The sequence below is a fragment of the Acanthopagrus latus genome, chromosome 4, assembly GCF_904848185.1.
Source record: "Acanthopagrus latus isolate v.2019 chromosome 4, fAcaLat1.1, whole genome shotgun sequence".
Classification (NCBI taxonomy): Eukaryota; Metazoa; Chordata; class Actinopteri; order Spariformes; family Sparidae; genus Acanthopagrus; species Acanthopagrus latus.
This window is the reverse complement of record NC_051042.1, coordinates 32639670-32659579: the sequence shown is the minus strand read 5'-3', so window position 1 is coordinate 32659579 and position 19910 is coordinate 32639670. Positions and strand designations below refer to the sequence as shown.

At 43.0% G+C, this 19910-nt stretch overlaps 2 protein-coding genes across 6 annotated transcripts in view; one reads left to right on the top strand and one right to left on the bottom strand.

Moving 5' to 3' along the window:
- LOC119018098 (fibronectin type III and SPRY domain-containing protein 2) overlaps nucleotides 1-10278 on the bottom strand; it is an 11913-nt gene extending 1635 nt beyond the window's left edge. Inside the window, exons 1-13 of one of the 5 annotated variants that reach the window (XM_037095476.1) lie at nucleotides 9514-9562; nucleotides 8114-8216; nucleotides 7651-7928; nucleotides 7193-7288; nucleotides 6441-6674; nucleotides 6272-6294; nucleotides 5659-5780; nucleotides 4436-4600; nucleotides 4232-4366; nucleotides 3943-4096; nucleotides 2258-2391; nucleotides 1109-1241; nucleotides 833-1009 (exon numbers count right to left, since the gene is read on the bottom strand). In XM_037095476.1, coding sequence (XP_036951371.1) covers nucleotides 833-1009; nucleotides 1109-1241; nucleotides 2258-2391; nucleotides 3943-4096; nucleotides 4232-4366; nucleotides 4436-4600; nucleotides 5659-5780; nucleotides 6272-6294; nucleotides 6441-6674; nucleotides 7193-7288; nucleotides 7651-7917 — 1640 coding nt within the window. In that variant the 5' untranslated portion in view covers nucleotides 7918-7928; nucleotides 8114-8216; nucleotides 9514-9562. Of the gene's footprint in view, nucleotides 1-832; nucleotides 1010-1108; nucleotides 1242-2257; nucleotides 2392-3942; nucleotides 4097-4231; nucleotides 4367-4435; nucleotides 4601-5658; nucleotides 5781-6271; nucleotides 6295-6440; nucleotides 6675-7192; nucleotides 7289-7650; nucleotides 7929-8113; nucleotides 8217-8872; nucleotides 9006-9086; nucleotides 9227-9513 lie in introns of those variants that run through there. The other 4 variants (XM_037095478.1, XM_037095474.1, XM_037095475.1 and 1 more) reach the window with 4 other exon arrangements.
- LOC119018097 (WASP homolog-associated protein with actin, membranes and microtubules) overlaps nucleotides 8920-19910 on the top strand; it is a 17075-nt gene continuing 6084 nt past the window's right edge. The window contains exons 1-8 of the mRNA XM_037095473.1: nucleotides 8920-9522; nucleotides 12235-12408; nucleotides 12880-13030; nucleotides 13744-13913; nucleotides 15436-15643; nucleotides 18481-18665; nucleotides 19486-19572; nucleotides 19685-19780. Of these exons, the coding sequence (XP_036951368.1) occupies nucleotides 8947-9522; nucleotides 12235-12408; nucleotides 12880-13030; nucleotides 13744-13913; nucleotides 15436-15643; nucleotides 18481-18665; nucleotides 19486-19572; nucleotides 19685-19780 (1647 nt within the window). The 5' untranslated portion in view covers nucleotides 8920-8946. The remainder of the gene's footprint in view (nucleotides 9523-12234; nucleotides 12409-12879; nucleotides 13031-13743; nucleotides 13914-15435; nucleotides 15644-18480; nucleotides 18666-19485; nucleotides 19573-19684; nucleotides 19781-19910) is intronic.

Here is a 19910-nt window from a genome sequence, read left to right as displayed (position 1 = left end):
AAGGCTGCAGGATTTAAGACAAAATGAGAAATGTGATTGTTAAATCGTGCGTAGGCCGAATCACCAAGAAGATGCCCACAATAGGGGGAAAAAAAACACATTCAGGGCTCGTGTTACATGCGGCTCCGATTTATCTGAATGTGACAATGCAACTGTCCCGCTTTGTTCCAAGAAGAGTCGCCATGGCAACACATATAAAGTAAGAGATATTCGACTGTCGGCTCGCCTTCCTTCAATGGGTTTAGATTAGCACAGAGAGGACGCACAGTTATTTTTATTTTTTTTGCTTAGGAAAGGAACATTTCTGGAAGCTATAAATACAGTCTTGGCCCAGTTTCCATGAACTGCAGCAGTCGTCCCACAGAGAATCGGCATGCTAATGGTATCAGATTGGCAGAAGAAAAAAAAAAAAGGCATCTGTTTGGTCCATGTAGTTCTGTGAAAAATGAACGCCTGTTTCTCCTCCCAGGCTTGCACAACAAATGGGAAGAACAAGCACGATTTGAAAGAAAAAAAAATGGTACTGAGCAGCAGATCAACGTTCCTTTAAGCACTTACATCCTCACTACTGCCCAGAAAAATATAACAGGGCGTCTTATAATCCTGATATCAATGTTAGTCCTTAAAAAGTTGTTAAAAACACTCTTTAATTTGAATGTTGTGAATTATTCAACTGTTAGAACAAGAAGAAAAACATGTTTTTCCGTGCAGGGGGACTTTGAGACTCGAGGAGCGTATGAAAGTTAATTATGTGTCACAGTTTTGCAGCTGAGACTCCAAACAGATCGTAATAATTGTTGCAGTGCTGCCGTGTGGTGAGCTGACTTGGTACCTGGACGGGGTGAGAATGTGTCTCATGCACCAGGAGGTACTGTTGGCTCCGAGGTACGAGTTCCTCTCCGTGTCCTCGTACGCAACGCCGATCCTGAACTCTGTCCCATCGTCCACCTCAACCTCCCAGTAATGTCTGCCTCGCACTGGGATCAGATCCCCCAGGACGGCCACACACCTGCACACACACACACACACACACACACACACACACACTATTATTTTACATATCTTTACACACATTTAATAATTTTTAAAGTCATTAGTGTCACTTCACCTGGCGAAGGTGTTGTCGTCTAAAGCCATGGCGCTGATCGGCAGCTCCTCGTCTCCATAAAAGATGGTGAAGCCATCCTCAGAGATGGACAGACACGGATGTGCCGTGTCCTCCAGCAGGTAGAAGAACGTACCTGCACAGGTGAGAGCCACAGTTGCACATTTTAAAATAAACATATCACCTCCACCAAGAAGTTTCTTGTTTCCACCCTCGTCAGATTGTCAACAGGATCACACAAAAAAACACTGAGCAGATTTCCAGTAAACCTGGATGAAGGACGAGTCTCAGCTCAGAAGAGATTCCAGTAACTTTCTGCTGATCGAGTGTGAAATGTTTTCTCACCTTCTTAACATCAATTTTTCTATGAATTTCTCAGAGTATAATCCCAGGATGTTGATAATGTGTATTTAGGTGGCTGGTGTTTATGAGTGAATACAGTGTAATGTGGGTAAAAGGGACAGATATATACATCATTTAGACACGAGACAATTCAAAGTGCTTCATAAATGCATTAAAAGACATTAAAACATGAGGAAAAGGCAAGCAAATAAAAAGTTTTAGTTTCATGTGCATGGACAAATTAAAACTCCCCTGAAAGATGACGAACGTTTTTTCATATTTACTGCACTTCGGCATCTTGTGGTCAAAATAACGATGACTAAAAACAAGCACACAAAAAATTAATTCTACTGCCAAAACTTTTTTCCATTTCACCCATGAAAAAAAATGAAAAATTCACTCAGTTTCACAAGATTTCTTTTCCTGCGAAATGTTTTTTTTTTCTCTCACTCTAGAATAAAAAAGTCACGTTTTCACAGATAAACCTTGGAGAGATTATTCTGCCAAACCTTTTTTTTTTCACCCCCAGTTCTTCAGTCATAAACACAGGAGAGAAAACAGAGATCAGACTTTGAAAGTGGATCACCAGGAGAAAAACAAATTCTCTCCTCGCCCTTCAGCGCGTCCGTCACCTGCCTGTGAGAGCGACTCTGGACTTGTTTAAGACTTTACAAAATGCCTTGAGCCACATGTTTGATTCATCAATAATAATGATCCGAAAAACCTGAACACCCTCTGCTCACAGACCGTTGGTTAGCAGGCCTGATCGCCTCTTCCACCTTGCGCACGTTACTCTGTGTTGTATCTCACCTGTTGTGGTCACGGTCAGAACTTCGCTCCTGTCGCTGGGCCCGCCGATGTTCACCGCTCTCACAGAGATGAGGTACCGCCGTCCCGTCTTCAGCTGGATCAGACACTGACAGGTGGGCACGGCTACGACAGACCTGAGGGATTAACCAATGAGACGGGCGACTGACATCACTTCCTTCAAAACAACATTAGATGACAACTTTTATTTAAAGCCTGGAAAAAAAAAAAACAAACACGAGGAGGATGAATGTGGTGCTAAAACAGGAACTTTGACGTATTTGGATCATGGACTCATTTCAGTTAACAAGAGTTTCTCCTCTGTGCAAAAAAAAAAAAACACAGTAAATATTCAAATACGTGGTTTGACTGTTCTCTGAAGTGACCAGATGAAAAAAACTGACCCAAAATGTGAGGACAGTATTCTAGCTGAGGCGAACAGTGCTGCAGGAGCTGAAGCTAAGAATAGATTTTCTGGGACAGAGTGTGTCTTGATTCAGCAGCTCTATAACCATGGGACCTGAAAAATCCCAGGCAAGCACTACGAACACAGGCCGGTTTATGGATGAATGGAAGCGAGAGGCGTATTAACAGGACAGGCCGGAGAAGACAGATATCGTGGGGTCGGTGCATCTTTGAGCTCTGTGTGTCTCGTGGAGCGTTCCTGCCTTTAACTTCATCTGTGTGTGTGTGTGTGTGTGTGTGTGTGTGTGTGTGTGTGTGTGTGTGTGTGTGTGTGTGTGTGTGTTCGCGTGTGAACTAAGACACAAAGAAAATCTTGAGCTTTGCTGAAAGTTTCTGTAAATGTATGTTAAAGGAACAGTTCACCCCAAAATTGAAAATCCAATCATTATATCCTCACCACAAAAGTCAGGTGAAGTTTTTTTTAGTCCACAAAACGTTTCTGGAGCTTCACAGGGTTGCAGCGTTCTCAAAGATTGGACAGGGACTTGTATTAAAATGGGGAAGAACAACTTGCTTCCTTACAGCTCGGCTGGTGGGATCCAATCTCAGAGACCCCTGAGGTCACACATTGATTAAAAAATAAGTTATTAAAACCATTTTTAAAGCCGAAAACTTCAACGTAGCTGCAAAGCTAAAAGCATTAGCATACCCCGTCTGGTTTAAATAACATCTCTTCAAATCGATTTGGGATGTTGGCGCCTCTGGAAACTCGGATCACACCAATGGAGACGTATGGACCCATTTTTTGTTTGTTTGCTTTTGCTTAGGAGAAATGTTCTGCTCATTTCCAGGTTCATACCCAGTCTGCTCTGATTGGTCGGCTCATACACGCCTGAGCCAGTACCACTAATGACAACAACAACAAAGCAAGAGCAAGTCCTGCGTGCCAATCTAGCTGCCAGGCATAAATTATGCACATGTCCAACACGGTGACGTAGTGTGATGTCACAATGTCACAGACTCAAAGGCGGGACTACTGACGAGGCGTTTGAGGAGCGGCGTTTTCTTTGGGAGAGAGGAGCTTCTGTCGGTGCAGACTTTGACCTTTATCTTATCTTAAAACGAGTCAGCATTCACTTCAGTTACTGAGGAGAATGCTGTGGTGTTGTTTTTGCTGTGAAGCTCCAGAAATGTTGGACTAAGAAACTTCTCCAGACTTTCCATCAGCACGGAGGAGAGACTGACTGAGTTTCCATGTTTTGGGAGAACGTCCCAGCTCTTACTCAGTGACGCCGCTCTGTGTGCCGTCGGTGCCCATCTCATTGAGCTCCACGGTGTAGGAGTCCACAGGGTTGGTGTTTCCTGACTCCCAGCGGATCAGAGCGGCCTCGGGGCAGCTGGTACACTCCCTCTGCTTGATGACTGGAGGTGACGGCACTACAGAGAGGAAACAACAACAACAACAACACATCGGAAAGTGATTTTAAGGGAACATCCCAGAACAACAGAACAATTACTTCAGCTGTCAGAAGTGAGATGAGTTCTCCCGGAGCCGGAGGAGACATTTATTACCTGTCATGTATAAGGCCTTCTCGCTGGCTGGGCTGATGCCGGTGGTGTTGGTGGCAGTCACCCACAGCTCGTACTGAGCGTTGGGCAGCAGGTCCGTCACGGTGCAGTGGGTCTCCTTCACTTTCACGTTACTGACTGGAAAAGCGAGCACAGATTGTGAAACGAGGCTCCCACGTCAGCAGGTGTGTGTGTCGTGGCGTTTACCTTGCGGTGCACAGGTGCTGTCTGCCGGCGTGTCCTCCAGCACCGGCCTGTAGTAGAGATCGTAGTACTCCACCGTGTCGTCGGAGAACAAGCTCCAGCGCACACGCAGCGACGTCTGGGTGGCAGAGTTCGGCATCTGGGGGTTGATGACCGGAGCAGACGGAGCTGTTGAGACAATGGAGAAACAACGGCAGGATTTAATGTTTCTACACGTATCATATCACACGTGAGGAGGCAGACAGATTGACTAGGAGGGCATCAAGCAAGAGACCATAGTTCAAGACAGGAGATATAAACAGCTTTTTCATTTTTTATTTTATCTTATATACGTTCCTGTGCAGCTAAAAGATCTTTTTCTATTCATAACCTTAATGTTTTCGGTCGTAAGTGAAGCATTGCCACGACTGGACATAAATAAACCTGAAGTTGCGACATTAAGAAACATTTAAACACACCTGCGGTTTGCAGAAAGGAACATTTACCTTTTTTTTTTGCTGTCAAGTCGCACCATCGAAAGCATCAAGATAACTGTACATGAGCCGTTTTAAATAAAAAGCCATACATATATTTTCCTCTCACATTCTGTCTTTACTTCTTTCTCCCTCTTCTTTTATTCCCTCTCGCTCTAATCTTCCTCGTGTGCTGTCAAAGTATCTAAGCGATGATCTCTGTCTGTAGCTCTTCAGGTCGACTCAGTCCTCAGTTTTCATCGTCCACCTGTCTTATCTTCATGTGGGCCTGTTCTTCATGAGGACCACCATCATCATCATCATCATCATCATCATCATCATCATCGTCTCTCTCTCTCTGTTGCCAACTTCGATTAATATCGTTACACATTTCTAAATGATCTCTCCCTCCAAAATTTACTTTGAATTCCTTTGTTTAATGGACCAGCAGCGACCATGATCAGAGAGAATATATTTATTTAAACCAGAGGGAAGCGATCGGTAGTATCGCAGTAGTATTTTCCCAATGACGAGACTATCGAAGGTTTACACCTCCACCTCTGATGTGACTCATTCGGATCAGATCATTGTCTTGGTTGCATTTAATCTGATTGATCAGAACATCAACACAAAGCCTGTAAATTCCTACTTATCTGTCTCTGTGCAACCACCTGCTCTACGCTGTAATTACAGTCTCACGTGTCAGAGTCAGCTGTCAGTGTAAATCCTCATCGATGTGCCGACTGACACACTCGTGTGGTTTATACATCACACCTGGAACAACGTTGATGGAGTCCATCATGGTTTTGACATCTGACAGGTCAGCGAGCGGCGTGTTGAACTCCAGAGTCGTAGCCAACGTGAAGTCGATCTCATCTTTGGCAAACTCCTTGATCCTGGCGCGACAGAAAAATAAAAATAAATTGGTGGAGTCGCCCTTTAAGTAAGGTTTTGAGTGCAGGAGTTTTATTTCTAGTTGTGTATTATAACGATCCAGTATTAGTGCTTTTACTTTAGTAAAGGGATCTGAATAGCAGTGATGGAGTTTATTTATTTAAGGATACAAAGTACAATTTTGAGGTCAGTTTTCTTTGAGTATTTCCATTTTCTGCTATTTTATATTTCTTTATACTACTTACATGCTGCATCCAAGCTGAAATTAAGTTATTTAATCTGCAATCAAATATTAAAAACAAAAACACTGATTCCAATTTCCCCAAAAAATGTTAAATATTAGCCAATAAATAGTCGAGTATATACGTGCATGTAAATACATGTACAATTTTAACTTGACTTGTAATACACACATTAGCTGTGAGTTATTAGTGGTCAAGTCACTGCCAGCGTCACACCGTGCAGGTTACTCACTGAGCAGCATCATAATTACCTGTTAATGGTGGGCATAACTGTCTGTCGATAAAGGTCAAAGTAAGGAAATTAGCAACATATAATAATGTGAATCAAAACATCAGGACGGCGACGGCACAATGATCTACTGGAGCCGTTTATCAGCATGTGTACAAATGAAATCTGCACAACAACTCGGGCTGGGCCACCTTCAGGAAGAGCCTCTTGTCTTGGAGGCGGTAGACCTGCTGGGCCGTCTCGATCAGCTCCTTGGAGGCGTCGATGGCCTGACCGCAGGACAGCAGCTGGTTGTACAGAGCCTCCAGCTTGGCCTTCTTCTCCTCCTCCAGCCCGGCCGCCTGCTCGTCGTATCGCTGGGACAACGTCTGCAGCACGTCGTTGTAGTGCTGCTCCAGGTGCTGCTCCTGCCGGCCGAAGTTCTCCTGCACACGGTTAAACACAGAATATATAAACACTGAACAGTCTGTATGAGTGTTTACACTGCGTGCACATCATGGACATCAGTGCATAAGTGTATGCACACAGAGCCATCTGCTGTAAATCCTCTCTATTCTATTGTATCTTATTTATTTGAATATATTTCTATTTTATTCCATTTTAATTCCCTCTCAGAACATTCCTCCCCTCCTTTTATTTATTGTTTGTGCACCGGTTGTTCCATGTGCTGCTTATCTTATAAATAGGCCAAATTAATGAATTAAAACAAACATAATTTTTAAATTTACACCATTAAACATTACGCCTGGGATTCTGGATGAAAAAGTGTCCCCAGACAGTAAATATAATTATTCTTTCTCTGCAAATTATTAATATTTGACTTGTTTTGTTTACATCTGTCTGTCTGTCATTTTGTGAGGATGTATCTTTGTGTATTTTGCCTTTATGATCAATGGATCAATGTGAAAAAACACCAAACTAACATGTGAATGTGATGTTTTACCTCCACAGTGAGAAAGATCTCCTCCAGATGACCTGCGAAGCTCTCCATCTCAGAGACCTTCCCTTGCAACTGATTTCTCACTGAGTCGATTTCAAGCTGAAAACAATTGAAAGTCGCGTCACATTTCCACTAATTCTCTCTGTAACTCAAACCAGCACTGTGGCATCAACTTGTTTTTCTCCTGCTCGTGGTAAGAAATCTCTCATGTGGACAGCTCCATCTCCTGGGAATATGCTACAAAGATCTTTGAAATTATAAATGTCAGTCCACGCTCCTGAAGTGGGATGTCACCGGCATTTTTGAGGGAAATGAATGAAGGACTGTGAGTGTTTTAACGTATAACAATGAGAAGAATTTGGTTGCTTTTCCTCACATTTCTTACGGAGCCGGCTCTGTATTTCTGCTGCTATTTTCACCAAACTTTCCTGAAAGTGTGATTTAAATCAAATACAACCCACCTCGGTTTTGCCCTCCTTAAACACATCATCGTGTCCATCTTCGGCCCCGGTGGGAGATGGAGAGCTGTCCTCACATGGCTCAAAGCGAAGGGACTCGTTGGTGTCCACGGAGAACCTCTGGAAGGTGGAAACCTCCCGGGTCGCCCTCGCTCCTCTGTCTGGAACCACATCAGAGTGCTCCATGGTGGTCGAGTCTCTGCTCAACTGGTGCTCAGCTTCCTCTGAGATCACGTCCAGTCTGCCTCCTCTGATCTCATACAGGTCCATGAGCAGAACCACTGATGGGGAGGACGGGTTAAGACTGTTAACAACCACAGAATGATTTTCCCAAAAAAGTCTTGCATCAAACAGACGATAATCAGATCCCAACACAACACTTCATACTCGAAACTAGAAGCTTGTCCGTGCAGAATCTGTCAATTAAATTACTAATCATGAATGAGCAGCTTGTGGCATGAATTACCTGGATAACTGAGTAGAAAGCTGTCTCTTCTAAGCAGCCATTTCAGAGCAACAGTGGTGTCTGACAAGCCAGCTCTGTGAGCCGTCCAGCCCTCGCCCAGAAACTGAGACAAAAATAGAGGGGACTCAGATTGCTCACAGGCATGTCAGGCATCCATACAGGAAGTTGGTTGTTTATTGAGTAAAACAGACAATTAAGACTATTGAGAGGCTCCAGTTTAATTAACACGTATAAAACTTTTAAATTAGTGCCAGTCTAGATTCAGTGTAACTCAATGCTTTGATGTAAGGAGCTGGAAATCCCCCGAACATGTGACTCAAAAGGTCAAAGTTGAGTACACTGCCAGGCACATCATGGTGCGTTCACTGCGCCGCGTAAACTGCGAGTGTGGGCATTTAAACGCGCTTTAATTAGGACTTTATAAACGATCAACGCTTTCAGAACTTAAGCGATCGAAACCAAAACCCGACACTTGTTCGGGATTGTTGCGTTGATGCACAAATCAAGTAAAACTGACCTGTTTTACACCTAAAATGATCATTGATGATAAGAAGTTGCGTGAAAGTAGTAGAAAAAGTGAGGTTATGCTTAATTTCTTAGCTAGTTAATATGCTATAAACTACAAGGCTTCACTAATTCAACGTTTGTTCAAGTGACTGTGATAAAAAAAAAAACCGAGTTTTAACGGCACGTGAATCTGTTAACGGTCGGATTTGTCGAAACGTCTGGATGTTTCTAGAGCGCGTGAAGGCATCTTACGTCACGCAAATGGCGGACGTTGTAAACAGAGCCAGCAGCTCGTCGGAGGCCGAAGAGAAACATCGCTTTTCAAGATGAACAGCGTCGAGTGTGAGCGGCTGGACAGCCTGGAGGGCTGGGTGGCCATTAAAAGTAACATATTCGAGGAGACGGAGACGTTTAAACTCGGCTTCATCGTCCAGTGGAACGTCATCGAGTGTAAGTTCGCCGTCACCTGCCACAACCGGACGTTACAGCGGCAGAAACGCAAAGCAGAAGTTGCCGTCGACTCTCAGGTGAGCTGGGCAGGACTCTTCTCCGTCAGCGACTTAAAACACGTCCACCAGCAGTTTACATGCGTGGCGGACGTCCTGGGGACCTGCTTCCCGGATCTGACCGAGTTCGAAGACGGGAACATCTGGGACTTGCTCTTCCTGAACCGGAGGTCGGGTCCGGACGACGACGACGACGAGAGAGACTTCGACACGCCGTGTCGGAAACTGGAGAAATACTTCAGCACCGCCATCGACATCTGCGGACGAAAGATCGTCCTCGACACTTTGTTCACGCAGGATGAGCGGGACGTGGAGGAATACTTTGAAAACCTGCAGGAGTTCAAGAGGAAGACCATGCAGGAGGAGATGGCAAGGGCCAAAGGTCACCTGCGACAGGTGAGCAGAGTGCTGCGTGCTGGAGACCGATGAGCAAGTGGAGGGGTCGATACTGATGGAGAGCAGAGGCCACGCCCCTTCCGGTTGTCCCCATAGAACCTCATTTCAGATGAAACTGTGTAATATCGCTTTTCCACTAAAATTAGCAGGTGTACAGGAGTTTTTTTGAACATTGATCAGCCCCCCCTGCTTCCAACAGGCCAAACATTACGTTGCACATCACTGACGTAGCGTTTCACTTCACAACTACCCTGACATCGGTTATCACAGAAGGGAAATCAATAACAGACACAATGTGAAAGAAATGTCTGGAAAACAGTGGATAAATTGACTTGTTTCACTGTCATAATTAGAGACGTTCAGTCCAATAACATTCAGAAAGTCTAGAAGAGCAGCACGATCAAATTATTATATCACCTCTTCAAGTTAGCCAGGCACTAAACCAGGAGTGAGCTGGCTCAGTCAGTGATCCGGGTATTTTCACGGCTGGAAAGTCAAGTTTGTCTTCAAAACACCACCGAGCAGCTGTCATAGCAATGAACTTGGCTCCAACTCCAATACTGTGTCGGGTAGTAAAACATCCTGAATAAACCGCATCCATAATTACCTCCTTATTTGCGCACCACCACTGGATGTTGATAACACGTCATCACTTCACGCAGTGGAGTTTAACGTGTTCACCTGTCTTGTGTTTATATCAGTCGTTAAACTGAGTTTTTAAATGGGATTTTAGACCAGTGGAGAAGTGGTGTATGGTCGTAACGTAGAGAGACAAATAAATAATAATAATAATAAATAAATAAATCACACAAAGGATGTTTGTCAGTTGAAAACATCATTTTCCCAAGTCATTAAAATCACAGTTTGTCATAAAACTAATGAAATATAAGACAGTGATGATATGTAAATATTAGGGATGTAATGATACATCAGTCCAGATCTAGATATCGAGTCGATGAGCAACGATCTAAGAGCATCGATGCAAAGTGAAAGCAGCAATTCATATTGCCTCCATCAGTAAGATGCACCTTTATTTTGAAATTCTCATGGCATGTCTGTGTCCATATTGCAGCTCCTTTCTAAACAGTTCTTTATTTTTATTAAAAACTACAGATTGTTTATCATTTTAAATGTTTGGATCATCGATAAAAATTATATTTTCTCTAAAGAGTTCAGTAATAAAATTGCCAAATCAAACTTTAGTTGCTTTTTGTGAGTTGATCTAAATGTAACTAATAATTGTGTTAAATGATCACATGATATCATCTCATATTGATCACAGGCACCTGTTACAACTCATAAGCACATTGTGACAGATTTTGTTATATCAGCAAATATCGTATCTTCGATCAAAGAATCTATATGATATCGTATTGTGATGAAACTTTCGATTTTCACTCATGTTAGTCATAAAGACTACACAGCAAACGGTCTCGTTAGTGACGCCGTCTTTGAACGCTCACCAAAACCCGTAAATCTGCTCACATTGATAACTGCAGTTGTCAGTGTGAGCAGATTTACTGTGATTTTCATCTTTTCTTTTTGACGTGTGGGCTGAATGAGGCGATGTAGACCACAAAACTAAAAATCTAAACTGGAGGCGACAGTGTGCTTCCATCAGTGTTTGAATGTGGGTGAAAGGTTATCGCTCGCCTGGCATTGTTGTCTCTGTGTGTGTGTGTGTGTGTGAATGTGTGTGTGAAAATGGGTGAAAGCTGACTTGTGTTGTAAAGTGCTCTGAGTGGTCACTAAGACTAGAAAATGGCTTTATAAATACAGTTCCATTAGCTGTTAGAGTAGGCAGTTATATCACAGACTAAAAAGGCCTTTCAAGCAGTTACTTTTCAAAAGAAAATATCTGTTTTTAAATAAAAGAAAGTTGTACACGTGGAGTGAAGGGCTGAATGACTTTTTAATAGTTCAGTCATTTATTTTTTTTTACTTATAAAGATTTCTTTGTGTCACTGGCACAAAGAGGGATTCAGTCACAGCACAGCAAAAAATAAACAGTCATTTAAAACATCCGCATGAACACAGATTGGTACAGTTTGGACCGGCAGCACACGGTGGTGTTGCATGTCTGAAAACGGGCCTGCTATGACTCAGCAGAGCTTTGCTGATCTTGTTTTACAGTCAGAGCTCTGGATCTTGCAACACCACCAAACACTGACGTCTGTTTTTCTTGCCCTTTAACACACATCTGAATTAAAGGGATTTGCACACAGGAATCATAACTTGACCTCGATATGCTTGTTGATAATATGGTGAGAGAACAAGTGAACACTGAAAGCCCGGAGATGTTGGAATCAGGAATGCTGTTATTGATCCCTGTGGGGGAAAATGTGCAAATATGAGACACCGAAAAACATGCAGTCAGTCTAATGCAAGCCAATACAATAGTGATGCAGTGAATAGCACCTTTTATCAGCGTTATAGTACATTTAATGTTTGTTATGTTTAAGGATTAAACCTCATATTGTTCCCATCAAATTAGTGAAGTGCTGATTGTGAAACTCTGGGCTGATACAGATGATTTAAAAAGTAGTTTTTCCTTTAAACATTTTTTTTTGTTGTTGTTATTTGTTCCCCTCTTACGACGGGGAAACAGAGAATTCTTCATTGGTACAAAAAACAGGTTCCTTGAGATATTTCTGTGTTTTTTATGCTCTGAATAAACCCAGGTAAAGGTGTTTATGTCCTCCATATTTGCAGCTGCTGCAGCGCCACAGCGGCGCCGACCGAATGGTTGCACTGCTCAGCATCTACGAGGAAGAGGACGAGGTGTACCAGGACCTGGTCACTGTGGCCACCACCTTCTTCCAGTATCTGCTCCAACCCTTCAGGGACATGAGGGAGCTGGCCAGCCTCTACAAGATGGAGATCCTGGTAAATACTCACGTATATTAAGCAGCTTTTGGATCCTTTCGGTTGTGGTAAATTATTAAGAAAACAGTATAGACACCAAAACAAATCCCTAACTTCCTTGTAAAAATATGCTCCATCAGTATAACTGCAACTACCAGGTTCCTAACAGCTGACATTTAAACTGAAGTTTAAACTTAGACTAGTCAAGAAAGTGTGGAGGAGATGTAACCTGCCAGTGGTGCAGGCTGAGGGGTACAAAGATTCAGTTTTGCGACGTTACCTTAGCACAGGTATGTTATGACATCAAGAGCAGACACATGACACAAACACAGACCAAAGTGTTAAGTCTCATTTGAGCAAAAAAAAAAAAAAAAATGTTCTCACTGTAATAACTTTGATTCAAGGACAAATTTATATGCATTTGGGTTAAGTATGTGTTCGAGGTCTGCATTAAAGCCGTCCACTCTTTTTGCATCCTGTGCTTCTTTGCAGAAGTCGTTGGAGTTTGAGGACTTGGGTCCTAAGAGAATTGCCGCTCTCGAGAAGGAGGCGGAGGAGTGGAGAACGAAAGCAGAAGACGCAGTCGCCTCGATTCAGGACATCACTGTCACCTACTTTGCACAGACTTCAAAGGCTCTGGCTGGTAAAAAATGATGTGTTTATGTCTCTTATTTGTGTGCGGCTGAATTAATGAATGACTTTAGTGTTTCGTTCCTCAGCACACAGGAAATGAAGTGCAGGAGCAAGTTGGATTGAATCCACAGACATCTTATTTTTTATAGTTTCTTTAATATTCAAATAATCAAAATATCTCAGAGGAAATGGAAATGTTAGGGAACACTTTAAATACATACATCAATAAAAAAAAATAGAAAATAAACCAGATAATTGAGCTGTGGGTCTTTTAAAAGTACCATATTATGTTTTTCTAATACTTTGAAATACAGTTTTACAATATGAATAATTGAATGTTGTTGAGGGAATCAGGAAGGATATAACTCCTCGTTCTTCATTTAAATTGGATTTGTCTGGCAACCATCTTGTGCGTGGGTGAAGATTACCACCTGTAACTGCATCCAGAAAGATTTTGTACAAAAGCATTCGCTCCAAAAATCTGTATGGCCGGTGATTGTAGCTACAGTACCAGTAAACGCCTGTAAACGGTCCGTTATTGAGAGTAACACGAACGCCTGTTGGCTGAAACGTTATTCTGAAAAAGAAGAGCAAGAGGCCAGTTAGAGAAAGACGAAGAGGGAATTCAGAGCTGGAGTCAACGTCCGTCCTCACATCCGTCCTCCACATTTATCACTGCTGCTAACATTTACTGGTTATTTGTTAATGTGTTTGCACGTTCAGGTATGGTAAAGCAGATGGAGGAGGATAAGTGTCGTTTCGGAGCTGCTGCCTGGGCGTCTGCGGCCCCCCGACTGGAGAAACTTCGCTTCCTGCTGGCCAAAGAAACTCTGCAGCACATGAGAACTAAAGAGATGTGCCTCAACCGCAAGAAAGACGGCATCAGAGAAAGAGTACGTGTTTAACAGCAAAGCTTTCCTTGTGTTTCTGTAGATACTCAACACTTCCCATTATGATGTGCTAACAGAATTGTAAGGCTTTAGTTGTCATGCCAATCATCTCCTCCGGTGCCAGGACCAGCGCTGCTTTTGTAGTGGCTGTCAGTCTGTAGAGATGTGCCTACTTGCTCTATCTTATCTTTCACTTGGTATTCCAGTCTGATGTGAATCTCTGGCTGCCATCGTGCTTTGATCTATTTATAAAGCATCTCTAAAAAACACAGAGAATCCCCTCGATACACCCCCAAAACCTGCATGCATGAATAAGTGAGCGTGTATGTACATTCTCAGAACGTGCCTGCCACATGTAAATCTGTGAGTACGAGGACGATCGCGGTATTTTGGGGGAAAACTGTAGCGACTTGCTCGCTCGCTGCTGAAGGGCATCGTGCTGCGCAAGTTGAGCTCTTTTGGAAGAGAAAAGACAACACCTTCAGCACCTTCACCTTCATGCGGCTGCATTATTCATCCGATTAAGCTCTTTAAAAATCAGGCATCAGGAATGCTGGCAGTGTCTACCACTGTGAAATCAACATGAGCCGTTGCAGAGACAGCTGTGTGTGAGTGTTTATAATGAGATCAGTAAGCTACACCTACGCAAAGCGGTGGCTCTTTTGAGTGAGCCTGCAGATGTCCCAGCATGACACTTCTACGTTTAACACATATGTATGTACATATTAGCTGTAAATGATCTGAAGTCAATGCAGTCTTTACAGCCCCTGAGTATTTATGGCAGCGCATGTGTTTACGTTTTACGTAATTAGAGGCATTTAAGGACACACACATACTCTGAATCCATCATCTCACAGGCTGCACATCAAACATACTTAACGCTGCTGTCTGTACTCACAGGTAGCTGCTGGTTTCAGCTCATTTCATCACAGTGTGGAAATCAAATGGTAGAGGTTTAAACTTGAATAGATTGGTTTCAGTCTGACAGCCGACTCTGCAGTGTAGTTCAGTCGAAGGTGTCTTTGAAGACAACAAGAAGAGTCTTAAAAAAAAAAAAAGTCCCCGCTCGCAGCTGCCTGAACTTCTCCTGAGACAGATCAGGGTTCAGAGTCTCAGTGAGCTGGTGGTTAATCACACAGTGAAATGATTCAAAGTGTTTTCAGTCGGTTTGTAGGAGACTTAGGTGCACGTATTTGGGGGTCGCTGGTGGCAGTGTTGCCAGATCTCATGAGGGGAAACAAACAACCAGCTCTGCAGAAAAACAAGCCCAAAATAAGAGACCTGGCTTTAAAGGAACAGTTCACACAAAAATGAAAATGCAGTCATTAGCTACTCATCCTCATCGATGGACAGTGAAGTTTTATAGTCCACAAAACATTTCAGCAGCTGAATCAGTTAAAACTTAAGCTTACTAACAATATGCACTAGAGCTGCAATAATTAACTGATGCATTTATTATTTACATTTAATCAGCTTAATCAGAGTCTGATCCTTTACTTGACATGTTTTTGTCGTTGTGGTGCAGTTGGGCGGCCTGTCCAACAGAGTCCAAGGCCTCAGAACCGATTCGATGTCTCCGTCTGCGGTCGGCCAGCAGCAGGACACGGTGGACCAGCTGGAGCTGCAGTTCTACGAGACCCAACTGGATCTGTACGACACAAAGTTTGAGATCCTGAAGAACGAGGAGCAGCTGCTGGTGGCTCAGATAGACAGCCTGCGACGGCAGATTAAAGGTAGAATACACATTACACGCAGCGCCGTGGTGAAGATGTGGAGGATTTTTCTGATTCATGGAGGGAGATTTTAAACATTTTAAAATGGTTGAGAAAAATTGAATCACTGTGGATGAATGTGATGTCCTTGTAAAGTCCACCATGAAATACTGAAGCAGAGAGAAAAGGCTCAAGGTTGGTTCACACTGTGAGAATCTTTAAGACTCACTCTCACTCAAAATGCCATCTCTGCCTGAATGTACCATATGAGAGTATTCAAACTGATACGGTGATAAAGTGAATGACCTCAAAATATATTTTTGAACAAGGTGATACTTTGCAATATGAAAGACCTGCAATAAATACCACTATTTACTAAATTGGTACCATTGAAAGCATCCTGAATCATCTATGTGCAGCTCCTGTGTGCGACGTTCCAGACAGCATCACTGCACTGTTCTGATTCTGAAGAAAACTAATATGCAGTGATTCTCAGGCAGCCTCTGCAGTTATAGGTTATCATTTCTAAAGGGAGTAATTGATGTTTATTCACATTTATGGTGAACAAAGATGCGTCGGAGCTCAGCTGTGACGCAGCCCTCGCTCTCTCTCATCTTTAGGTTTTTGTTCCTGTTAGTTATGTGCTGTGACTGCAGCAACGGCAGTGTTGGTCACTGGGTCCTCATTTGATGCTCAAAAACCAAACAGGGTCGGAGTACAGGTGTCGAGGCAGTTTGACATGCCTCACACTTTTAGTGTGCGTGCAGCCATTAAAAACAATAGCGGTGCTTCAAAACACGTATGCCGGATGCTTTTAGCAGTTTGGGCATTCAGGATTTTGACGCAAATTGCGACAATCACGCGCTAAAGCTTTTAACAGCCTCCATGACCTGTGTGTCACGCCCGCCGCCTCAGCTCCAGCTGATGAGTATGTTCGCTGTTACATCCCCGATTGGCCAGAGGTTGATAGGAGTACCAAATTAAATTATAACTGGAGTAAAAGAAGAGGGAAACAGCATGTTGTAGCAGAATATAACCGATTTATTTGCATTTCTAAACAAGAAAGCGTCTTCCTCTTCTACAACACACAACACTGAAGCTCAACCAAACTATAAATCATGTGAACATCCTCCTCTGCGAGCAGTGAGCACCTACTGTTGAACAGTATGTAACACATGAGTGCCACAGTGCTGCCATCTGGCCCACTGACACTGTATCTGTCTGCCCTCCTGCTTAATAAGACTGTGATGGTGAGTGTGACGGGGAATCAGGTGCGACCCAACGCTCACTAGAGAACACGCACACAAACACACAACACATCGACAACACTACGGCTTTAACATTGGGACACTGTATCAATCAGCAGGACGGGGTCCATTGATTTTCCACAGTAGGACCAGCATGCAGCTCGTGTCTCACAGCTGGAAAACCCATTTTTACTTTTTACTTTTTTTGTACTTTTCATGTGTTTATCTTGACATTTTTAGGGTTTGCAATTTTGGTAGTTTTGTGTCTCTAATGTCAGGTACAACTGAAAATGAATCTATTCATTTTATTTCTTCATGACTTCTGCACTGGATTATATTCTAATGTTCAGAGGATTCTGTTTTTCTGTTTACTCAGCATCTCGTGCTCTTGAGTTTACTTTGGGGAAACATTTTGTTCATGTGAATATTTCCTTAATTGCTCCTCCGGAGACGTGATGTTTGCTTCCAAGCGGTGTGTCTGTACACACTGTGTTTCTACCCGTGTGTGTCTGAGGTGACGCTGGCTGCTGTGTCTCGTTGCCTTGGCTGGTCTCAGAGTTTATTTCCTCCTCAGCCAAAAAGCTGTGAGGTGTCCTCAACCAGGCGCTGCTCAGTAAAGAAAGAAGGGAGGACAGAGAAAATTATGAGAGGATGCAAATCAAAGGAGGGTGCTGAGCTAATGGAGCCGTTTCAAAAGAGTTCAGAATTATAATGTCGATAAAATCATCATCACTGTGCGAGGAGTTTTCTAATGTCCTTGTTGGAATACATTAATTATTTTATCAGACATGATGAAGCTGACGATGATAAGATCAGTCAGTCAGTTGCTACGTACATATATCTACATGCATGTGAATAAATGTATGATTTACTTGCACTTGTACTTTTCATACTTAAAGGTGTAATACGTAAGAACTTACCAATTAGTAACCGCTAACCGCTGCCAGTTGTAGCTGCTGTTAGCTAGTTAGCTCAGTTAGCCACGCAGCTATCCAGGATATGAGTTGAGGCTCTGAGGGAGTGTTGTTGTTTACACCGCCAGCACCGAAGCTTTGGGCTGGGGCGGAAAGAAACTATATTTCCTTGTATCTTATTATTTGTTTTGGCCATTTTTTGGACAAAGTGTGACACATTTGATGGTTCTAGGTTAATAGATTCAGCCTGACCACTGCTCAGGTTTTGGGGATGATGCTGATACTGATATTTAGTAACACAAAAATCCAGTATACTCACATTTTCTCCTCTCAAATGTGAGTAGTTGTGGCTTTTCTTTGTCATTTTTGAAAGTAACTGAGGAGTCTTTGAGTTTCAGACTGTTGGTTTGACAAAAGAAGCAATTTGATTTTGTTACTTTGTGCTCTGAGAAATTGTGATGAGCAGTTTGTACAAATCATTCATATTTTGAAAACTGCTGGATTAGTTGATTACTGATGATGTTAATAAAGTTGCAGCCCTGTTTACATACACAGAACACTCGCTGAGACATTTCAGTGACAATGGAGAGGTTAATTTTTTCTAAGTGATATCTGAGGCCTCATTTAATCACACAAGTGATGATGTGAGCTAAAAAAAACGTTGAATCTGAGTGACTGGACTGTGCTTGTGTTTCAGAACTGAAAGACGAGGTGGTGTACTACGACGTGTGTGAGGATCCGGAGGAGCTGCAGAGCATGGTCCACACCGGTACTCACCAAGCAGAACCTCCAGCTGTCCGTCAGCTCAGAAGACGCCTACAGACCTTAGAGGCCAAGAGAGGCAACATCTGTGCCCGGCGAGCTTATATCCGCAACAAAAAGGTGAGTAGGACGAGTTCGACTGATTTATATTCAGAGGGCGTTTTCTCTGCTCTGTGAAGTAAATACAAAAGATAGAAAATAGAATCATTTTCCTCCTCTCTCGATCTGCTGCAGGTCCCAAAGTGCTGAGTTTTTAAAAATAGTGTTTTACTATGTTTTATTTTTAGCTGACAGAGTCATTTAAGCACAGTTGGTGCAGTTGGCATTTCCTCCTGACGCTGGCTGCGTGCTCATTTGTCTGATTAAAAAGCATTTTATTGCTCAGAACAAAGTGAGAAGGATCCCCTGGTTAGAGGCTCCACAGATCAGCATCACTAATCTTCAGGGAACGAGAATCACACGCATGAATATTTAATACGCAGTAAAAAAGAGGAACATTATGAAAATTAGAAGAAGTTCTCCCTTAATTAGCAGAGTTGTTACCCGTCGTCATCATCAGTTCGCTGGCATTTTCTGAGCTTTGAGGGACATTTTTACCCAAACCAAAAGTTGTTTTTTTTTATCTTGTTTTTAATGTTTGTTTTAGATTCAGTTTAGTTTCAGTTAGTTTCCAGAGTGAGTAGTTTCAGTGTTGGTCCAAACACACACACGTTTCTGACTTTAGTCTGTAAATGTCAAATGTTATTTAATGTAATTGTTCGAGAGCAGACAAGATATTACACCATCACAGTGTTAGAGAAATTATACATCAGAGTGAAAAGTGACAATATGTATAATACCAAGTCTAACGTAATAATAGCAGCTGCACTCATCAGGTACATAGTTTGTGATCAAGGTGTAATTTCGAGTCCATGAGTATCAGTGTTTGTGTGTTTTTTAGGATCAGTGCATGGAGGCCCAGGAGCAGAAGCAGCTGCGAGCCAAGCAGAGCTCCGTAGTCTTCAACCAGCATCATCAGGTCCACCTGGTACGTCACCACGGTAACGAGATGCTGCGGCATCGACAGGAGCCGCAAATGAAACGGGACCCGATTCTTTCTCCCCCTAAAAGCTCTCACTGTCTCCCTCTGTCGTCTACAGAAGCGAGAGAAGAGGAAGGAGGAGGAGCAGAGGAGGAAGGAGTGGGTGGACGAGCAGCGAGAGAAGACGCTGAGCAGATTACGATCCTTCAGAGAGGTCAGGCGCTCTCATTGTCTCCGCTCCGCCTCCGTCCTCTGTTGATAAAACCCCTTCAGGCGTCAGCGTCGCTCAGTCGTTCACCTCAAAATTAACCCCTTTGAAATCACAGGTTTTTTTATTTTATTTT